The sequence below is a fragment of the Bos indicus x Bos taurus genome, chromosome X (assembly GCF_003369695.1).
Source record: "Bos indicus x Bos taurus breed Angus x Brahman F1 hybrid chromosome X, Bos_hybrid_MaternalHap_v2.0, whole genome shotgun sequence".
NCBI lineage: Eukaryota > Metazoa > Chordata > Mammalia > Artiodactyla > Bovidae > Bos > Bos indicus x Bos taurus.
The window spans coordinates 46,883,834-46,902,007 of record NC_040105.1 but is presented as its reverse complement, the minus strand read 5'-3'; the positions used below and the strand labels follow the sequence as shown (position 1 = coordinate 46,902,007).

Genomic DNA, 18,174 nt, shown 5'->3' with positions numbered 1-18,174 from the left:
ATTTCCAGTTTTTTAAGGAATCTCCACACTGTTCTCCATAGTGGCTGTACTAGTTTGCATTCCCACCAACAGTGTAAGAGGGTTCCCTTTTCTCCACACCCTCTCCAGCATTTATTGCTTGTAGACTTTTGGATCGCAGTCATTCTGACTGGCGTGAAATGATGCTTTTGAACTGTGGTGTTGGAGAAGACTCTTGAGAGTCCCTTGGACTGCAAGGAGATCCAACCAGTCCATCCTAAAGGAAATCAGTCCTGAATATTCATTGGAAGGACTGATGCTGAAGCTGAAACTCCAATACTTTGGCCACCTGATGTGAACTGACTAATTGGAAAAGACCCTGATGCTGGGAAAGATTGAAGGCAGGAGGAGAAGGGGATGACAGAGGCTGAGATGGTTGGTTGGCATCACCCACTCGATGGACATGAGTTTGAGCAAGGTCCGGCAGTTGGTGATGGACAGGAAAGCATGGCGTATTGTAGTCCATGGGGTCACAAAGAGTTGGACATGACGGAGTAACTGAACTGAACTGATAACTAAGAACACCTCTTCAGTGGAGACTACATGGAAGGACAGGTGGAGAAGGAACTAGGTTTGTAAATGTCCAAGGCAGAAGTTAGATATTTTTACTTGATGGCCTTGATCGTTTTCATTAATACTGTAGACGTCAATGTTAAATGTGTCAGGGTTACAGAAGATAGCTTAAAATTTGCAAGAGCTGTTAAGGGTTAATGGGAAAACTGTGTTAAGGATATACATAAAGGTTGCTGCTGCTGCTGTTTAGTTGCTTCAATCGTGTCCAACTCTGTGAGACCCTATGGACTGCAGCCTGCCAGGCTCCTCTGTCTATGGGGATTCTCCAGGCAAGAATATTGGAGTGGATTACCATGTCCTCCTCCAGGGGATCTTCCCAATCCAGAGATTGTACCCAGATCTCCCACATTGCAGGCCAAGTCTTTACTGTTTGAGCCACCAGGGAAGCCAAAGGATACTGGAGTAGGTAGCCTATCCCTTCTCCAAGGGATCTTCCCGACCCAGGAATTGAATCCGGGTCTTCTGCATTGCAGGTGTATTCGTTACCAGCTAAGCTATCAGGGAAGCCCATTAATGAAGGTTACTTGGGAGCAATTAAATTCCAGCTGAGTATGGAGACTTAAGTTGTCAGTTTGCCTGGTTTTAAATTTTTCTCAAGCAGCATTCATCAGTCAGGATGTGGAAGTAGAGAACATAGCTTTGTTTGTTCCTCAGTGGTTGGATTTTGAAGGAAAATAATGACAAAAAAGACCAGAAAGTTGAAGAAAATGGGGAAAGAATAGTTGGTGGGGGAAGATCTAGAATATAGAATAGTAAGGAAGCTAGGAGGAATCTGGCAAGTAGAGAGGTCCAAAGATGAGGGCTCGATGAGGTAAGTTGAGCAGCTTTTGGAAATATAATATGTGGTGATCAGAACAGGATATTGATATTAAGGTTTCAAAGTGGAGGAAGCACCTTTAGCTAACATCAAGAAACATGGATGCCATGGATACACAAGCCTGATGTGAAGTAGATAGAGGTAAAGATCGGTGAAGTAGATTAGTTAGTTAAAGAGTCTAAGCCAGTGTAGGTCATCTGCATCTACTCCAAAGATAAGTACTTACAACTGGAGTCAGATTCTTCAGAAAATGTAGAGAAGTGACCCAAATATTGTAGAAGATAACACTGAGGAAAATGAATGAGCATGACCCATAATGGAAGTATTTTTAAGAGAGTAAAAGGAGTAGTTGAATGCAGTGGTAATGAGGAGAAAATTGATCCCACTTCAGCTTTCTTTTAGGATTATGATACATGAAGAGTGAATGACGAGCCTTCTCCATTTTATTTGGGGCCCAAGAAGTAGTGTCCTTGGTGAGGTAGATTTCAATTATATCAAAAGATAGAAAATTCAGTGTAGAAGTTAAGGATGCCATGTATGTTTACAGTGGATTAGGGCTTCTAGTGGATGGTAGAGTTGGGAAAGAGCATCATGGGAGAGAAAACATTAAACAGTTCTGGGATGAGATTTTTTTCATTCATTTAAGGAATGTATTAAATACTATTTTTACACCAGGCACTGTCCAGTAAACAACATAGATATGACCTTTGTTCACATTAAGCTAAATGTAACTGTTAAATTAATTGAAATTAAATATAATTGAAAATTCAGTTCCTTAGTCATACTAGCCACATTTAAAGTGCTTAATAGTGACTGCCATATTGGACAGCACAAATATGGAACATTTCAATCATTGTAGAAAGTTCTATTGTAGAGAATATAAAAGGAAATAGAATAGATGACCAAAAGGTTTACAATCTGGATAATAGTGAAAGTTGCTGGTGGCTAAGAGGTCCACTGGGATTAATGAACTTTGAGATTCTAAGTTGTATTTTGGCATTAGGTATTTCCCTACCAATTCCAATACAGAAACTGAAGGTGACCTTGCTATAGCCTGTTCCAAACAGTGTAATCCCTGATGTTAATCATTGTCTTTCTTTACCTTTACTTGTATCTCTTAGGTGTGGCCACCTGGATGGGGACTCTAAAGAAGTATCCCCTATTTTCACACAGTTCCTAGACTGTATCTGGCAATTAATGGAACAATTTCCATGTGCCTTTGAATTTAATGAAAATTTCCTGCTGGAAATTCATGACCATGTTTTCTCCTGCCAGTTTGGGAACTTCCTTGGAAACTGCCAGAAGGATCGAGATGATCTGAGGTGAATTCAGTTTGTGAGAAAACACTGAATAGGGAGAGGATATCAGTATAAATTTACTAGTCACCCTGAATTTGGGACAGCAGTTCACAAAAGGGGAGGAGATGACAACTATAAAAATAATTTTTGAAGCATAAAACACTTGGTATTTGTATGGGTATTCCTCAAAACCTCAGATTCTTTATCTGTAAAATAGGGTTAATAATATATAATTTTCAGATCTATCATAAGGAACCAATAAAGCAATGGATGTGCAAGGATTTTATAAGGAATGAGTGTATGAGTAGTCATTAGCTACTATCCTTTATCATTTGTGTCTAAGATCACTAAATAGCAGGTCATAGGCCAAGTCTGGCTTAACAGGTATATTCTGTTTCATCTGTAGAGTATTTTTTAAACTGTTAATTAGTAGTCAGCATTTAAATATCATGATATTTCACATAAAAATCCAGTTGTTTTAGGATTTTTTTCCAAAATCAAAAAGCCACTGTGGCAAAATATTCTGCAATATGAGGAACTCTGGCAGTATTGGACCTGCATTTTCTAATGGCAATAATCAGTTGGAGCTGAATAATAGCCTGCTCCATTTGAATGAAGCAAGCTCACTGTTTGCCACAATTCTCACTATTCTCTGTTGTTTATTCTCAGCTCACTTCATATGTTACTTCCCCAGCTCCTATAGGCACTTGAATTGGTACTGGACTTAAACTCTAACATGCTCACAGTGTATAAAATGTAAATAATTTTTGAAGTTGACAATACAGAGTTTCTGGGAATAGCATTCTCCTTGTTTTAGAGTCAGAAGAAAAGAATAGAGAGGGGAAGTGACTATCTCACAATCGACTCTAGTTTCAGAGTTGTTAACTGAGTAGCAGTTAGCTCAAGGGATGGTTCGGGGAGGGAGGTGGAAGAGGGGTTCAGGATTGGGAACACGTGTACACCCGTGGTGGATTCATATTGATGTATGGCAAAACCAATACAATATTGTAAAGTAATTAGCCTCCAATTAAAATAAATAAATTTAAATTAAAAAAATAAAGTTCTCAGGCCCTGCTATGATATATCTTGGATAAGTCAGATGATATCTCTAATTCTGTTTTCTTGTTAACACTGAGAACAGTGGTGAATTTTGCTGCTTCAAAATCTGTAGTTACTTAGTACCTTCTGTGCACATTTCTATTTCATTTTGCAACTAGAACTTTCTTACCCTCTTCCCAAATGCTTATAAACACATTTGTTCTGTCTCTGACCTGCTTTTCTAGCACTAAAATCAGAGATCTTTTCCGTATACTTTTTCTCCACCCTCTTGAAATGAGGCTAATATATCGTCAACCCATTCCTCACACAAATCTGAATCTACATGTAAAAGATTAAAAATTTTAACATATGCTTTAATAGTGGTTATATAAAACAAGCAGACATATCATTCATCCATGAAAGAAAAGACATGGACTCTAGGATCAGAGAGACCTGGGTTAAGATTTTGGCTCTGTCACCTACTAGCTATGTGACTTTTTGCAAATTAATTTTTGTCTCATTTTCTCATTATTATTTTGGGACTAAAATATCTTACAAGGTTTTATTATGAAATTTAATAGGGTATTTTAAGTAGAGTCTGGGACAGTGTTTGACACATAGTAAATAGTTAATAAATACTACTTACGTTACCACTGCAAGATTTTTTTTTCTTTTTTCAACCAACAACAAATGAGAAAGATGCATATACAGTTCCTTTGGCCTCATTGAAATGGTCTGAGGATTCTAAAAGTTACGAGACTATAATTTTTACGTCATATACCCCATATCAGTTCTCTTTGTTGTCCTCCTAGAGCTTTCTTTGACACTGTATGAGCAAATGAACTTCCCATGTGTGGATACACAGCAGCTTTCATTGGGGACAATGAATTCCATGCTTTTTATGTGTTAACTAAGTCGCTCCCCAGGGACTCAGCTAAGGGATAAGAAGAATCAGTCTTGTAATATAAATATCAAAATCAGTGCTGCACACCTAGGATAACTCACAAATATTTGCCAATATAAATTGCTACATTGTCTTTCACTGTCTTGTACCTTCTGAGGGGAGGAGAAGCTGGCTCAAAATAAAATATAGAAAAGCCAGAAATTTACCTCTTGTCTGTTAATTTACCAGATTTTTAAAAGGAATTCTAGATTTTTTAAAATTGGAAAGGTTATTCATGGAATCCAAGATTTGGAAGACACCTTAAAGATCACATTATACAAATGAGAAAATAGGCCCAGAAAGGGCTAGGGACATCCCTAAGATTACGTCACTACTCTGTGGCAGAGACAGAGAGTCTCTGCATATATACTCAACACATGTTTCTCTTCAATGTGGAACACTTTCTAATCTCTTTAAAAATGGATAAGTTGAAGCCCAGATAATTTGTTACTCTATCATTCTTCATTACCATTTATTTTTATTTTCCTTGTATCATATCCTAGCCTTCTGTCTTAGGTTACTTGTTAATAGAATTTAGATGATTGTCAAGTTCAGCAAATCTATTGATGTTACCTGCTTGCTGCTTTTAATTTTTTGGCTTGTTTTTCTTTTCTTACAGAATATATGAGAAAACCCATTCAGTGTGGCCTTTCTTGGTTCAGAGGAAACCAGACTTCAGGAACCCTCTCTATAAAGGCTTCACTATGTATGGGGTACTAAATCCTAGTACTGTGCCCTACAACATTCAGTAAGTTCCTAAGCTGTTCATCCTTCTTACAGCAAACCCCAAGGCCTCAGCTTCTTTGCCTCTCCTTGTATAGCTGACATCATCTCCATAACCCAAGCTATGGAGTAGGACATTCTTTCCCAGATTATCCATTCCTTGCTGCCTCTGAAAGCAAGACCACACTCCCATTGGTTTTCAGGGCTTTGTAGTTACTTGCTTAGGGAAATAAACAAGAAACAATAGTTTATTTATAGTAGTACAACCAGTCAAGGTGTAGGTTGTTTCATTCCTTTTAGTCTTTCCTTATGTATTTCTCTTCTTTCTTATCCTTTTCCCTGACAAAGAGAAGGAAAAACAGAGAAAGAGAATGTGCTGATATAGTTTGTTCTACTTTCCCCACAAAGTGTTAAGTACAGGGTGCCATGCTCACTGATCACAATTCAATGAGTACAAGACAGAACTGAATGCATTTATTAAGTCTAATGGTTTATTTTGTATATTCTGTAGGATTTTATATATGTAAGATCATATCATTTCTGAATAGATATTGTTTTAATTATTCCTTTCCAATTTGGATGCCTTTTATTTTCTTGCCTTATGTAGAACTTCCAGTGCTGAATAGAAGTAGTGAAAAGCGAGCATCCTTATATTGTTCCTTATCTTAGGGGGAAATCTTTCAGTCTTTCTCCATTGAATATGTTATAATTTTATTTTACAAATGACCTTTATCATGTTTGGGAGAAGGCAGTGGCACCCCACTCCTGTACTCTTGCCTGGAAAATCCCATGGATGGAGGATCCTGGTGGGCTACAGTCCATGGGGTCGCTGAGGGTTGGACACGACTGAGCGACTTCACTTTCACTTTTCATTTTTATGCATTGGAGAAGGAAATGGCAACCCACTCCAGTGTTCTTGCCTGGAGAATCCCAGGACGGGGGAGCCTGGTGGGCTGCCGTCTATGGGGTTGCACAGAGTCGGACACGACTGAAGCGACTTCATTTTATCATGTTTAGGACATTCCGTTCTGTTCCTAGTTTGTTGAGTGTTTTTATGACGAAAGTGTTTTAGATTATATCAAATGTTTTTTCTGAATCATGTTGAGATGCAGATGATTATGTGTTATTTTCTCCTTAATTTTATTTTTTGTTTGTTTTTGTTTGGCCACACTACACGGCTTGAGGCATCTCTGTTCCCTGACCAGGGATTGAACCCAGGCCATTGTAGTGAAAGCTCAGAATCCAGGGCATTAGGCCACCAGAGAACTCCCTCTTGTTAATTTTGTTAATGTGGTGTGTAGCACTGATTGATTTTCAGATTTTGAACCAACCATGCTTTCCTAGGGTAAATCCCACTTGGTCATGGTATATAATCCTCTTACTATGCTGCTGCATTTAGTTTCCTAGTATATTGTTGAGGATTTTTGCATCTATATTCATAAAGCATATTAATCTACAGTTTTATTTTCTTATAATGTCCTGGTCTGGCTTTGGTATCAAGGTTATAGTGACCACATAGAATGAGCTGAGCATGTTCCATACTCTTCAACATTTGGAATACTTTGAAAAGAATTATTGTTAATTCTTCAATGTTTAGTAGAAGTCACCAGTGAAGCCATCTGGTCCTGAATTTTTCTTTGTTGGGAATTTTTTGATTACTGAATCAAAAACTGTTATAGGTCTGTTCAACTTTTTTAGTTCTTGAGTCATTTTTGGAAGTTTGTGTGTTTCTAAAAATTTTTCCATTTCATCTAATTTGTTGACATGCAATTGTTCATGACTTTCTCTAGTATTTTTCTTTATTTATATAAGTTCAATAATAAAATCCCTAACTTAATTTATGGGAGAAGGCAATGGCATCGCACTCCAGTACTGTTGCCCGGAAAATCCCATGGATGGAGGAGCCTGGTAGGCTGCAGTCCATGGGGTCGCTAAGAGTCAGACACGACTGAGTGACTTCACTTTCACTTTCCACTTTCATGGCATTGGAGAAGGAAATGGCAACCCACTCCAGTGTTCTTGCCTGGAGAATCCTGTGGATGGAGAAGCCTTGTAGGCTGCAGTCCATGGAGTCGCACAGAGTCGGACACAACTGAAGCAACTTGGCAGCAACTTAATTTATGATTTTAGTAATTTGAGACTTTCCTCTTTTATTTTTTGAGGCCAAAATACCTTCGTTTAATGTCAAAAGCATCTTGTACATAAACTGGATAATACATATTAAATGATGCATTTCTGTTACTTTTAGGGATTTGAGGGGCATTTTTCCAGTTTTATTGTGATATAATTGACATATAACATGGTGTAAGTTTAAGGTATATAGTGTGATGATCTGATACATGTAAATATTGTGAAATGCTCACCACAACAAGATCAGTTAGCACATCCTCTACTCATACAGTTACCATTTTGCTGTTTGCTGTTATGGCGAAAACATTAATGCTCTACAATCATAGCAAAATTTGGAATGATTCACAAATTTGCATGTTATTATTTTACACCTGTCATGCTAATCCCTGTATCATTCCAACTGTATTATATATGCTGCCAAAATGAGCACCCTCTCATTGTTTTTAATAAGTTTAACTTAACATTTTATTGAATTTATTAATCTTTTCAAAGAACCAACTTTAGTTTTGTTGATATTCATTTATCTCTGTTTTAATCTTTATTATTTCTTCCCTTATGCTAACTTTGGGTTTAATTTGCCTTCCCTTTTTAGCTTCATAAGGTATAAGATTAAGTCTTTCTTTTTAATGAATGCACTTACAGTTATAAATTTCCTTTTTAGCAGTTCTTTCTCTGTATCCCATAAGTTTTGGTATATTGTATTTTTGTTTATATCAATCCCAAAGTACTTTTTAATTTGAATTTCAGATAGTTCAGTTTAGTCGCTCACTCATGTCTGACTCTTTGCGACCCCATGGACTGCAGCACACCAGGCCTCCCTGTCCATCACCAACTCCCAGAGTTTACTCAAACTCAGATAAACAAACCATAATTTGCCTAAAAAGCTTAGATCCTTTGATTCACTTAAAGACAGTTCTAAAATATAAGAAACAATGAATTGGGGCATTCAAGACAAAGCCTTTCTCTCCTCCCTTAGTGTCATCGTCACCTAGGTGAGACTCCCTGAACATCCATTTTCCCATGCAGGTTCCAGGATGCAGTCAGTTAAATCACTTTATTCCATAAAAGTCTACAGAATAGATTCTAAGGAAGGGGATATGTGGGTTTAAGGGAATGTGTTATCTAATTTGTTATGTGTAATGCCAGACTGAGCCTGACCCTCTTGTGGGATAGAAGCACTGCTTCTCCCTTTCTCTCTGCAGGCAGAGCTTGACTTCCAGCCCAATCCCTCTATCTACTTCCTTCAAGAAACAGCTCTGCCTTTTTCCCTGACCCTTTTCATCAATAATGTAAGGTTCTAACCAGTGCTGTAATGAGCTATATTGGAGCCTGTTGCAATGGGTCTATATATGGGCTTACCATCTCCTACTACCCTGTTCTCTGTATCTCTGTGTTTATCTTTTTTGTTTTTCTTTTTATTCCACATGTGAGTGAAATCATATTTGCCTTTCTCCATCTGACTTATTTCACTTAGCATAAAACCCTTAATATCCATCCATGTTGTCACTAATGGCAAGATTTTGCCTTTTTATGGCTGAGTAGTATCCTGTTGTATATATATGTATTATGTGTATATTTGTATATATATATATATTTTTTTTTCTTTTCTTTATCCATCCATCAATGAGCACTTGGGTTGTTTCTGTGCCTAGGCTATTGTAAATAAATCTGCAACATACATAGGGGTGGTATGTATCTTTTAAAACTATTATTTTTGCATTCTTCATATGAATACCCAAAAGTAGAATAGCTGGAAAATATGGTATTTCTTTCTTAACTTTTTGAAGTATCTCCATACTGTTTTCCATAGTGGATGCATCAAATTACATTCCAATCAGCAGTGCACGAGTGTTCACTTTTCTCTATATCCTTTCCAACACTTGTTTCCTGCCATTGATACTAGCCATTCTGATGGGTGTGAGATGATATATTGGGGTTTTGATGTGCACTTCCCTAATAATTAGTGATGTTGAACTTATTTTCATGTGCCTGTTGGCTATCTGTATGTTTTCTTTGGAAAAATGTCTGTTCAGATCCTCTGCCCATTTTTTAAAAAATCAGGTTGTTTATTTTGTTGTTGCTGAGCTACATGAGTTCTTTATATATTTTACATATTAATCCCATATCATATATTTGCAAATGACTTGTCCCATTTGGTAGGTTGTCCTTTCATTTTGCTGATGGTTTCCTTTACTGTACAGAAGATTTTAGTTTGATGTAGTCCCATTTGTTTATTTTTGCTTTTGTTTTCCTTGCCTGAGGAGAAAGATATTGCTAAGACCAACGTCAAAGAGCATACTGCCTATGTTTTCTTCTAGGGGTTTTATAGTTTCAGGTCTTATACTCCAGGATTTGATCCATTTTAAGTTGAATTTTGTGTCTGCTATGGGATAGTGGTCTAGTTTCTTTTTTTTTTTTTCCCTACACGTGGATTGTCCAGTTTTCCTAACACCAATTATTGAGGAGACTACCTTTCTCCATAGTATGTTTTTTGCTCTTTTATCATAAATTAATTGTCCATATGTGCATGAGGTTATTTTTGTGCCCTCAATACTGTTTCATTGTTCTATGTATCTTTTTTTCTGCCAATGCTGTGATGTTTCTGATACTGTAGCTTTGTGGTATGATTTGAAATCAGGGAGGGGAATACTTTCACTTTGTTCTTTTTCCTCAGAATTTATTTTGCTATTTAAGTGAAAAGTGAAAGTGTTAGTTGCTCATTTGTGTCTGACTCTTTGTGACCCCATGGGCTGCAGCCAACCAGACTCTTCTCTCCATAGAATTCTCTAGGCAAGAATACTGGTGTGGGTAGCCATAGCCTTCTCTGGGAATCTTCCCGACCCAGGGATTGAACCTGGGTCTCCTGTATTGTAGGCAGATTCTTTACCATCTGAGCTACCAGAGAAGCCCAGGATGCACATAGATTTTCGGATGTTTTGTTCTGTGACAAATATCATCAGGATTTTGATAAGGATTGAATTGAATCAGTAGATTGATTTGGTAATATGGACATTTTAGTAATGTTAATTCTAATCCACAGCCATGGAATGTCTTCCCATTTCTTTGTGTTTTGTTAAGTTTCTTTCAACAGTGTCATAGATTTTAGCAAACTGGTCATTCACTTCTTAGTTAAATTTATCCCTAGGTATTCTTTCTATTGTGATTGTAAATAGGATTATTTTCTTTTTAATTTCTCCTTCTGCTTGTCTGTTGTTAAGGTGTAGAAACTCAAAAGATTTTGCATATGAATTTTGTACCCTGCAACTTTATTAATTTACTATTTCTAATAGTTTTTTTTTTTTTTTTGCTGGAGGCATTAGGATTTTTAATATATAAAATCATGTCATCCATAAATAGTTACAGTTTTAGATCTTATTTTCCAATTTGGATGCCTTTTATTTCTTTTTCTTTTGTAGTTTCTCTGACTAGGACTTCTCATATTGAATAAGACTGGCAAGAGTGGGCATCCTTGTCTTGTTCCTAATCATAGAGGTATAGCTTTCAGTTTTTCTTTGTTGAATATGATGTTAGCTGTGGGCTTGTCATATATGACTTTTATAATGTTGAGGTACATTTACTCTATACCCATTTTATTGAGAGTTTTTATCATAAATGAGTATTGAATATTGTCAAATGCCTTTTGTGCACCTATTGAGATGATCATATAATTTTTATTCTTAATTTTGTTGATTTGGTATATCTCATTGGTTGGTTTGTGAATGTTGAACCATTCTTGCATTCCTAGAATAAATCACAATTGTCCACATTGTATCCTTTTAATGTATTGTTGTATATGTTTTGTTAATATTTTGTTAACCAGTTTTGTGTCTGTGTTCATTAGAGATACTGACCTATACAATTTTTTTTTTTAATTACTGCATTACTCTTGTCTGGTTTTGGTATTAGGTAATATTGAGCTCATAAAATGTGTTAGCAAGCATTCTCTCCTCTTCAATTTGACAAGGGTGGACATTAACTCAACTTTTAATGTTGGGTAAAATTCACCTGTGAAGGGATCTGATTCTTGATTTTTTTTCCTCAGGGTGAGTTTTTTGATTACTGCTTCAGTCTCTTTACTAGTGATCAGTTTATTCATATTTCCCATTTCTTCATTATTCACTCTTGGACAGTTGTATAATTCTAAAAATTTATCTGCTTTTGCTAAGTCGCTTCAGTTGTGTCCGACTCTGTGCAACTGCAGAGACGGCAGCCCACCAGGCTCCCCTGTTCCTGGGATTCTCCAGGCAAGAACACTGGAGTGGGTTGCCATTTCCTTTTCCAATGCATGAAAGTGAAAAGTGAAAGTGAAGTCGCTCAGTCGTGTTTGACTCTTAGCGACCCCATGGACTTCAGCACACCAGGCTTCTCCATCCATGGGATTATCCAGGCAAGAGTACTGGAGTGGGATGCCACTGCTGCTTTTAGGTTATCTAATTTGTTGCTGTATAGCTGTTCACAGTATTGTCTTATAATTATTTGTATTTCTGTGGTATCCATTGTAATTTCTTCTCTTTTGTTTTTTATTTTATTTAGCTGAGCCTTCTATATTTTTTCTCTTAATGAGTTATGCTATAATGTTGGTCAATTTTGTTTATCTTTTAAAAAACCAGCTCCTAGTTTCATTCATATTTTCCTGTTGTCTGTTTCATCTCTATTTCCTCTATTTCTGCTCTGGTCTTTATTATTTCCTCCTTTCCATTAACTCTGAGCTTTGTTTGTTGTTTATTTTATAGTGCTTTTAGGTTTATGGTTATGTTGTTTTTTGAGATTTTTCTTGTATCCTGAGGTAGGCCTGAATTGCCATAAACTTCCCTCTTCATACTGATTTTGCTGCCTCCCATAAATACTGGTATGTCAGGTTTTCATTTTCATTTGTCTTCAGGTATGTTTTAATTTTGGAGCTTCTCAGGTGGTGCTAGTGGTAAAGAAGCCACCTGCCAATGTAGGAGACATGAGAAGCATGGATTTGTTCCCTGAGTTGAGAAGATCCTCTGGAGGACAGCCTGGCAACCTACTCCAGTATTCTTGTCTGGAGAATCCTGTGGACTGGCAGGCTACAGTCCACAGGGTCACCAAGAGTCAGACACGACTGAAGCAACTTAGCACACACACACACACACATGTTTTTATTTCATCTTTAATTTCTTCATTGACCCAATAGTTGTTTAGTAGCATATTTTTTAGTCTCTAAGTAGTTGTAATTTTTTCCAGCTTATTTCTTGTAGCTTATTTCTAATGAATATGCCACTGTGATCAGAAAAAAAGACTTGATATGATTTCAGCCTTCTGAAATTTATTGAGACTTTTTGTGTATGTGTCCTAGCATAGGATCTATCACTGAGAATGTTCCATGCACACTTGATAAGAATGTATATTCTGCTGTATTTTTAAGAAGTAGTCAGTACCAACCTATCAAATCTGTGTGCTCTAATGTTTTCTTTAAGGCTCCTGTTTCCTTGAAGACTTTCTGCCTGGATGATTTGTCCATTGATGTAACAGCATGTTAACATGTGCTACACTTACTGTGTTGCTTTTAATGTACCCCTTTAATTCTGTTAATAATTCCTTTATATATATTTGTCACTCCTTAACATGGTTCATATATATTTATAATTTTTATATCTTCTTAATGAATTGTACCCTTTATCATTTATAATGTCCATCTTTGTATCTTGTTAAATTTTTTGGCATAGTCTGTTTCTCTGATATGGTATGGCAACATCTACTTTTTTTTGACTGCGATTTGCTTCACTTTGAGCCTATGTTTGTCTTTAGAGCTGAGATAAGTCTCCAGAAGCAGTATATAGTTGTCTTGTTTTTTCCTTTATTTATCCAGCCACTCTGTATCTTTTGATTGATATATTCAACCAATTTTATTTAGAATGATTATTGCTATCAAGAACTCAGTACTGCCATGTAAACTTATTTCTGGTTGATCTATATCTCTATTATTTCTTTTTCCTTGTGTTTCTATCTGCTATTTTAATTTGGTGGCTTTCTATGATTTTACTCAGTTACTGCTTTCTTGTTTCGTACTGTATGGCAGTTACCAGCTGAGCCACAAGGGAAACCAAAGGACCACTAGGACCACAGCCTTGTCTAACTCAATGAAACTAAGCCGTGCCTGTGGGGCCGCCCAAGATGGGCGGGTCATGGTGGAGAGGGCTGACACAATGTGGTCCACTGGAGAAGGGAATGGCAAACCACTTCAGTATTCTTGCCTTGAGAACCCAAAGAACAGTATGAAAAGGCAAAATGATAGGATACTGAAAGGGGAACTCCCCAGGTCAGTAGGTGCCCAATATGCTACTGGAGATCAGTGGAGAAATAACTCCAGAAAGAATGGAGGGATGGAGCCAAAGCAAAAACAATACCCAGTTGTGGATGTGACTGGTGATAGAAGCAAGGTCCGGTGCTGTAAAGAGCAATATTGCATAGAAAACTGGAATGTCAGGTCCATGAATCAAGGCAAATTGGAAGTGGTCAAACAGGAGATGGCAAGAGTGAATATCGACATTCTAGGAATCAGTGAACTAAAATGGACTGGAATGGGTGAATTTAACTCAGATGACCATTATATCTACTACTGCAGGCAGGAATCCCTTAGAAGAAATGGAGTAGCCATCATGGTCAACAAGAGAGTCCGAAATACAGTACTTGGATGCAATCTCAAAAATGACAGAGTGATCTCTGTTCGTTTCCAAGGCAAACCATTCAATATCACAGTAATCCAAGTCTATGCCCCCACCAGTAATGCTGAAGAAGCTGAAGTTGAATGGTTCTATGAAGACCTACAAGACCTTTTAGAACTAACACCCAAAAAAGATGTCCTTTTCATTATAGGGGACTGGAATGCCAAAGTAGGAAGTCAAGAAACACCTGGAGTAACAGGCAAATTTGGCCTTGGAATATGGAATGAAGCAGGACAAAGACTAATAGAGTTTTGCCAAGAAAATGCACTGGTCATAGCAAACACTGTCTTCCAACAACACAAGAGAAGATGCTACACATGTACATCACCAGATGGTCAACACCAAAATCAGATTAATTATATTCTTCCCAGCCAAAGATCGAGAAGCTCTATAACAGTCAACAAAAACAAGACCAGGAGCTGACTATGGCTCAGATCATGAGCTCCTTATTGCCAAATTCAGACTTAAATTGAGGAAAGTAGGGAAAACCACTAGACCATTCAGGTATGACCTAAATCAAATCCCTTATGATTATATAGTGGAAGTAATAAATAGATTTAAGGGACTAGATCTGATAGATAGAGTGCCTGATGAACTATGGATGGAGGTTCATGACATTGTACAGGAGACAGGGATCAAGACCATCCCCACGGAAAAGAAATGTAAAAAAGCAAAATGGCTGTCTGAGGAGGCCTTACACATAGCTGTTAAAAGAAGAGAAGCAAAAAGCAAAGGAGAAAAGGAAAGATAGATAGAAGCATCTGAGTGCAGAGTTCCAAAGAATAGTAAGAGATAAGAAAGCCTTCCTAATAAAAAAAATAAAAAATAAAAAAAAAAAAAGAAAGCCTTCCTAAGCGATCAATGCAAAGAAATAAAGGAAAACAACAGAATGGGAAAGACTAGAGATCTCTTCAAGAAAATTCGAGATGCCAAGGGAACATTTCATGCAAAGATGGGCTCGATAAAGGACAGAAATGGTATGGACCTAACAGAAGCAGAAGATATTATGAAGAGATGGCAGGAATACACAGAAGAACTGTACAAAAATGATCTTCACGACCCAGATAATCACGATGGTGTGATCACTGACCTAGAGCCAAACATCCTAGAATGTGAAGTCAAGTGGGGCTTAGAAAGCATCACTACGAACAAAGAGTTGACTCATTGGAAAAGAGTCTGATGCTGGGAGGGATTCGGGGCAGGAGGAGAAGGGGTTGACAGAGGATGAGATGACTGGATTTCATGACTGAGTCGATGGACATGAATTTGGGTGAAGTCCAGGAGTTGGTGATGGACAGGGAGGCCTTGCGTGCTGCAATTCATGGGGTCACAAAGAGTCAGACACGTATGAGCGACTGAACTGACTGACTAAGTAAGTCTGAAATAGAAAAACAAATATGGTATATTAACACATATATATATATAGAATCTAGGAATGTGGTATGATGAACCTATCTGTAGGTTCAGCAATAGCAATGAACCTATCTGTAGGGCAGTAGTAGAGACACAGACATAGAGAACAGACTTGTGGACACAGTGGGGGAAGGGGAAAGTGAGATGATTTGAGATTGTAGCATTGAAACTCATATATATTACCATATGTAAAATAGATAATTGGTGGGAATTTGCTCTATGACACAGGGAGCACAACACAGTGGTCTGTGACAATCTGGAGGGAGGGTGAGGGATGTGTATACCTGTCTGATTCATGTTGATGTATGGCAGAAACCAAGACAACGTCATAAAGCAATTATCCCCCAATTAAAAATGAATAAATTTTTAAAATAACAGTTAAGTTGATAATAAAAAAAAGAAGTAGCCCTTTTAAGAAAATGTCCTAATGCATCCTAGCAGCAAACTCCTTGCTCATAAACCAAGATATGTGTTCTAAGGCTTCCTGCTATATTGGGCTTTGTGGGTCTTTCTTTTGTATTATCCTGGTTATACGGGCAGTCTGATAAATTTGGTTGGCCCCCAGTCTGGTTGGTTGCTACATCTTACCTTATAATGAGGTTGCTAGCTGCTGGTTTATGGGACTTGGTCACAAGATTGACTGTGGAAACCTGGGGTGCTCTGGTGCAAGTGCTTAGTCACTGGTGGATAGAGTCAAGTTCAGCAGAACCCAGGGCTTTTGCCTGCCTGCTAGTGGGTGAAGCCAGGTCCTGGGTCTAGTGCTGGTCCACTTTCATGCAGTGTTGTGGCCTAGAGACTGGTTATAAGTCCTAGGTATCCCAGAGCTGGTGTTGGATCACTGGTGCTTGTTGGCCTGTTCATGACACAGTTCACTATACATTCTGAAGTATCCTAAAGTTTCTATTGACCTGCTGGTTAGTGTGGCCAAGGCCCAGCTGATTCTAGTGCAGAATCTAGCCTGTTAGTGGGTGGGCTGTGTCAACCAGATGCATAGCTGCTATTTTCTCATGGCTAGTTTCTGTCTATTGGGGGGTTATGCTGACCCCAAGCCTAGAGCAGGTTTACTGGTGTTGCATTTCCAGGACCCAGCTCATCATAACATGGGGTCTGGCTTGCTGGTGGGCAGGTTGGGTGCACAAATTGCAGGACTGTGGTTTTCTTGTGTCTAGTGTCTGCCCCAAGTAGGTACAGCTGGTCCAAACACTACAGTAGACTCCATGGAAGGCCTTGTCCTTCAGAAAATTCTAGAAGATTTTGGGATTCTGGGGCTAGTTCCTGCCAACTGGTGAGTGGAGCTGAGTCCTAGGCCCTCTGCTAGGAATGGCCATTTCCAGAGATACTTGGAGACTCAAAGGGTCTTAAAGTTGCTTGTCTGCTGGTGGGTAGGGCTGTGTCCTTACGTAGTTAGTTGCTTGATTCAAGGTATTCCAGTACTGCAACCTATAGTCCCTTGGGCCGGAATGGGGCTAGACCCTGGGGCTCATAAGATACAGGGAAAATTCAACATTGGCACCTGCCATCACTAGTGTCCACATGGTAAAACAAACTGCCAACAATGGCAGCTTCCAGTGCCTGTTTCCCTCAGATGAGCTGAAGTTTGCTCAGTGTCTGGTACACTCTCTAAGTCCCTGTTTACCAGCCCTCTGACACTCCTAAGAGTAAGCCCCACTGACTGTCAAAGTCAATTGCTCTGGGCCCTTGTCTTACCAACACAGGACCCCAATGCTTCAGAGTCCAATGTCAAGCTCAGACATCTCCCTAATTTAGGAGAGCCTCTACAATTGTAATTATTCTGTTTGTGGGCCACCAACACAGGGATATTTGACTATACTGAGACTTGCCTGTAATGAGAACAGTTACTTCTACCAATATGGTTTTGATTCCTTCTTTATATCTTTTGTTGTAGAAATTTTTCTGGTAGGTACCAGGTTTTTTCATCAGTGATTTTTTTTTTTTTCTATAAATAGTTGTGATTTTGGTGTTGGTGTGAGAGGAAATTAGCTTCGGGTCTTTCTACTGTGCCATCACTGCCAATCTTAACTATTCCATGACTTTTAAGTTTGATTTCTGGTGAGCTATCATTTTCTTTTTGGAATACAATGTTACTGTGGTTTTTCTTGGGATATGATGAGTTGTTTATCTACTAGTGCATGTGAAGTCAGAAAAGACTTTCTTCTTTAGGTAAAACTTCTATTATTTTTTTTTTTTTACTTTATATTGGAATATAGTTGATTTACAGTATTGCATTAGTTTTGAGTGTAGAACAATGTGATTTAGTTATATATATTCATATATCTATTTCTCAGATTCTTTTCCCACATAGATTATTACAGATTATTGACTATGTGCTCCATAGTAGGTCCTCGTTGATTTTCTATAGTAGTATATATGTGGTAATCCCAGCTTCCTTATTTATCACTCCCCCACATTTGGTAACCATGAGTTTGATTGCTAAGTCTGCCAGTCTCTTTCTGTTTTATAAGTAAATTAATTTCTATCATTTTGGATTACACAAATAAGTGATATGAT

At 37.9% G+C, this 18,174-nt stretch overlaps 1 protein-coding gene and 1 non-coding gene across 4 annotated transcripts in view; one reads left to right on the top strand and one right to left on the bottom strand.

The window, feature by feature from the left end:
* Nucleotides 1-18,174, top strand: part of MTMR8 (myotubularin related protein 8) — a 317,771-nt gene that overhangs the window by 110,713 nt on the left and 188,884 nt on the right. For 2 of the 3 annotated variants that reach the window (XM_027533709.1, XM_027533707.1), the window contains exons 11-12: nt 2,530-2,730; nt 5,307-5,435. In XM_027533709.1, coding sequence (XP_027389510.1) covers nt 2,530-2,730; nt 5,307-5,435 — 330 coding nt within the window. The remainder of the gene's footprint in view (nt 1-2,529; nt 2,731-5,306; nt 5,436-18,174) is intronic. The other variant, XM_027533708.1, reaches the window with a different exon arrangement.
* On the bottom strand, nt 7,867-7,970 carry LOC113888269. The gene has a single exon (XR_003509905.1). It is a non-coding gene; the product is annotated as a U6 spliceosomal RNA (small nuclear RNA).